Raw genomic sequence first — 4,065 nt, forward strand, 5'->3', positions numbered from 1 at the left:
AAATACATATTAAGTAATAGTAAATTAATTTGAACAATATTCAATAGTTGAATTGAACTACATCTAAAATTATTTTTGCACAGTCCCAATCAAAGAAGTTGTTGTTCAATCGGATGTTATACAAAATCATTGACTCGCTTAGGAAATTGGCCAATGAAACAATCGTTGTCCGGGAATTGCTTAAAGGAGACATTCCACGAGAGGACGAATCGAAGAACTCGTCGGAGCCGGTAAGTGTGCTAAGACAAGATCGCGGACGGTTAATTCCATCAGCTCTGGCTGAACGGTAGGTAATGAAACACAGATATTTAGTGGTCATATGTACAGATTATACAGGCGATGTGTATTTTGACCTACCATTATCATTTTTCTTCCTATTAAACATCATAAAATCTAAGTATCTAAATCAAGTGTTTATTATTATTATAGAATAATATAGAATATAGAATATTTAAATTGCAAATCAATTTTTTTCTTTTAGGCATTAGGTAGTGTATTCATAATTTCATTTAAAATCGCAATACAGAACGTCATATTGTAACAGCTGGACTCACACAGTCTGTATTACTTGAAAAAAAAAATATATAAATAAATTATAAAATAAAAAGGCTCTGTTCAAAAGGGGTTTTTGATTTTCAATACATAAATTTACTTATCATTAAATACCACGCCATACTAATAAATTTATTTGTACAATGATTCAATAATTAAATTAAACTACCATTCATTTTACTTAAAATACAATAATTTAAATAATTATACAATATTACTAACTAGGTAGGTACCTACTAACGATATTAAGATTCGGTAAGGCATTTAAACCGATCGTCCGGATCATGTATAGTGTACGACTCTTCCTAATTACTAAACATTTTCAGATTCAGAACTGTACTCACCACATTGAACAGATACAAAAACGGATGACATCATTTAAGGATCTGCAAAAAAGTGTTTTAGATTCGATAGTTGATTTTGAACAGGCTTATGATATCTTGAGGGAGTCCTGGAACACCAAACTTGAGAATATGATTTCAAGCCCCAATTCGTTTCTAAGAATGATCGGAGTACGGCCGCTTCGGGAAAAAATTCGAACAGAAGACAAGTTATATGACTCGTCGAAGCCAGCCACCACGCTCAGACAAGCTCTAGCACAATTATACATACAAGATCATGTTAAGTTGGAGGTAATAAAACCAAACTATTTCTATGATTATATATAAACAGGTTTTACAGGTCACGTTTGAGGTTAATATGTTGAAAAAAATCAAAATCAAGAGAATATGTGAATAATTTTGTACTAATTAATGTATACAATATACAAACTGTGTAGTTAAAAATTCAATACTTTAATGGTAACGAATGTAACATATTTTTATTATTATTCCATTGATTATTATTATGATTATTTATCTATATCAACGACTATATGGATTAGTTTTTAGTGGGATTGCAAAGGTGTTTTCAATTTTCAATATAGATAATACGAATTACACGTTTTTAAATAACATGTTGTACTAATAAATTAACTTATATAGATTCAATCATTAAATTAAACTACCTACTAAATATGTTACGATTTAGAACTACATTCAACCGGGTCTTCCGGATTAAATAACGTACAGCACCTCTTAATTTACATTTTCAGATTTCGAACTGCACTCACCAAATTGATCATTTTCAAAAACAGATGCGCTTATTTGAGGCTCAACAAATAAAAGTATACGATTCAATAACTAAACTTAAATACGAGTACAAGCTCTTGATAGAATCCTGGGAAACCGAACTTAAGAATGTGATTGATAGAAATGTTCCGATTGAAAAAGTGTATAAAAAAGTGTATAAAGATATACAACTTCTCCGGTCTACTGATCATGAGCAGGAGATTATTATGGAAGACACTGAGAAGCTGGATGAACTTCAGGTCTCGTCGGAGCTGGCCATGCCACTTGAGAAACTTCCTAAACGATTAATATTTCTAACAGACCCATTTAAGTGGAAGGTAATGTAAACCAGCTATTTTAGTGTTCACATATATTGTACAGGTTAAGCAGGGCACAGGGGTTAAAACGAGAAAAAATTCCAGAGGGGATTAATGTCTCCATATAGTTTTAAGCGTTCCATATATAATTTTATGTATAACTAGCTGAATAACCCGGCTTCGCCCGTGTACAGTTTTTTTGTGTAACCTACTTTAACTTTTATTTTATCAGTTTTTATATTTATTACAGGCTGCTTTTAGATAAGTTTATCCTAGGTTGCCCATGTATTGTTACAATCAGAAGTCAGCAAAAAATTACTTTATTTTAATATTTTGAAAACAAATTGTAGGATACAATTCTAATCGACGAAATGTTGAAATAAAATATACCCAAAAAATTATAACTTTCTGTAATTGAAAAAAATGTTTTACGTATTATTATAATTATTATTACTATTATTAGTATTATTCCTATTATTACTATTTTTACTTCTTATTATTATTGTAAAATTATTATATACATTATGGTTTTATAAAAATCCACCAATATTTATATTGACATATTTTGTTCATCTCAATACCTCTTTATAAACAGTATTTTTGGTACTGCCTTTTGGTGCTAAAATAACCAAACTACTGGCAGAGCTAACTCTAGAACATGCGACATAGAACTGTCCATGTGAAAAACATTCTTCTCTTAAGTCAATCCCTGCCATGCTCAATGATTGTCCTTGAGACTTATTAATAGTCATAGCAAAGCAAACTTTGAGTGGGAATTGTATTCTTTTAAACTCAAAGGGATAATCAGTTGGGATTAACGTTATTCTCGGGATTAAAACTATATCTCCTCTAGCACACCCAGTGATAACTATAGCTTCTATTACATTTTTGTGCAGAGATTTAACTTGCAATCTAGTTCCATTACACAATTTAGGTGGGTTAAGATTTCTTAGTAACATTATAGGTGCTCCAATTTTAAGGATAAGTTTATGTGATGGAAGACCAGAAGGATTCAGAGTATTAAGAAATTCTAAAGGGTAATGGACAGCATCATCCGATTGGATCACCGAATCAAAAGATTTATATTCAACAGATTTTTCATTAAATGCCTTTAGTAGAATTTCATTGATTTCGGCTGCCTTGTCGTTCTTTGGAGTTAAGATGGCTCGCTCGCACAACCATTCGATGGGTTTCATCTTGATATTTATTATATCTGGGTAAATTCTGGAAGTTAGTTCTGATAAAGAGCTAACAACTGTACACAAATTTGAGGGAATAGTGATCTCACCTTCCAATGAAGGGAAATTTCCGTCTCCTATTTTAAGTAACATCTCAGCGAAAATCCCAGCAGATGTGTCACCTTTCACATGAACCCTCATATTTTTATGAAGTGCAACTTTCTGGATATGTGGCCACAAATACGAAGCTTTTAGACATGACTTTACTTCATCAGCCCTTGTACCCCTAGGTTAGGTTAATGGTATGTGGTCAGTGGTGCGAGCGAGTACAGCATGCCTACCCCCACTACTACTCCTGTTGGGAAAGCCTGTGTGCGTCGTCGATTATTGCGGCAAGCGTTATAATAGAATCATAAATGACACGTCATGCCACCATGTTTTTAAAATCGAAATTAATAATATTATAATGTGTTATCGATAAAGTTTTGATTATCCGAGACATATCTATATATCTGCTCGTCGGTCTATTGCTCTATCGTCTGCTCGTCGGCGGCGCGGCGGTTCGCGGTGTCGGCGGCGGTGACATGGAAGGGGAAATTTGGGCGGCCACGTCTAGCCACCGCGCGTCGACGGCTGCCGCACCGCGAACCCCTCACCAACCGTTAAAAATTAACTATTTCATGCTATTTTTACCCTTTAAAATGCGAATTTCGAAAAATCCTTTCTTAGTGCGCCTATACATAGTAATAAGTACATTTACTGAAAATTTCATATCCATAGCTTCAGCAGTTCCGGCTAGGCGATGATGAATCACCCAGGACAAGTCTTTTTATATATACAGATGTCTAATGTATAAAATCCTAATTTGTTAAATGGGACGCTTTTTAACCGCCGTTAGAGGTAGGGAAC

The 4,065-nt window shown here is 33.5% G+C and overlaps 2 protein-coding genes across 2 annotated transcripts in view; one reads left to right on the forward strand and one right to left on the reverse strand.

Moving 5' to 3' along the window:
• Positions 1–2,329, forward strand: part of LOC100573471 — a 54,234-nt gene extending 51,905 nt beyond the window's left edge. The window contains exons 38-40 of the mRNA XM_029490037.1: positions 84–230; positions 879–1,184; positions 1,646–2,329. Of these exons, the coding sequence (XP_029345897.1) occupies positions 84–230; positions 879–1,184; positions 1,646–2,008 (816 nt within the window). The 3' untranslated portion in view covers positions 2,009–2,329. The remainder of the gene's footprint in view (positions 1–83; positions 231–878; positions 1,185–1,645) is intronic.
• A 218-nt stretch (positions 2,330–2,547) lies between these two features.
• Positions 2,548–3,357, reverse strand: LOC115034174 (ATP-dependent DNA helicase pif1-like). Its single transcript, XM_029490038.1, has one exon. It carries the CDS (start codon positions 3,355–3,357, stop codon positions 2,548–2,550), a length of 810 nt encoding a protein of 269 aa, XP_029345898.1.
• Between the last annotated feature and the right edge of the window lie 708 nt (positions 3,358–4,065).

This window comes from Acyrthosiphon pisum, chromosome A2 (assembly GCF_005508785.2).
Source record: "Acyrthosiphon pisum isolate AL4f chromosome A2, pea_aphid_22Mar2018_4r6ur, whole genome shotgun sequence".
Classification (NCBI taxonomy): domain Eukaryota; kingdom Metazoa; phylum Arthropoda; class Insecta; order Hemiptera; family Aphididae; genus Acyrthosiphon; species Acyrthosiphon pisum.

Bases quoted from the DNA above. Each gene is read 5' to 3' on its own strand.
- LOC115034174 (XM_029490038.1), bottom strand. From the start codon at position 3,357: ATGAGGGTTCATGTGAAAGGTGACACATCTGCTGGGATTTTCGCTGAG.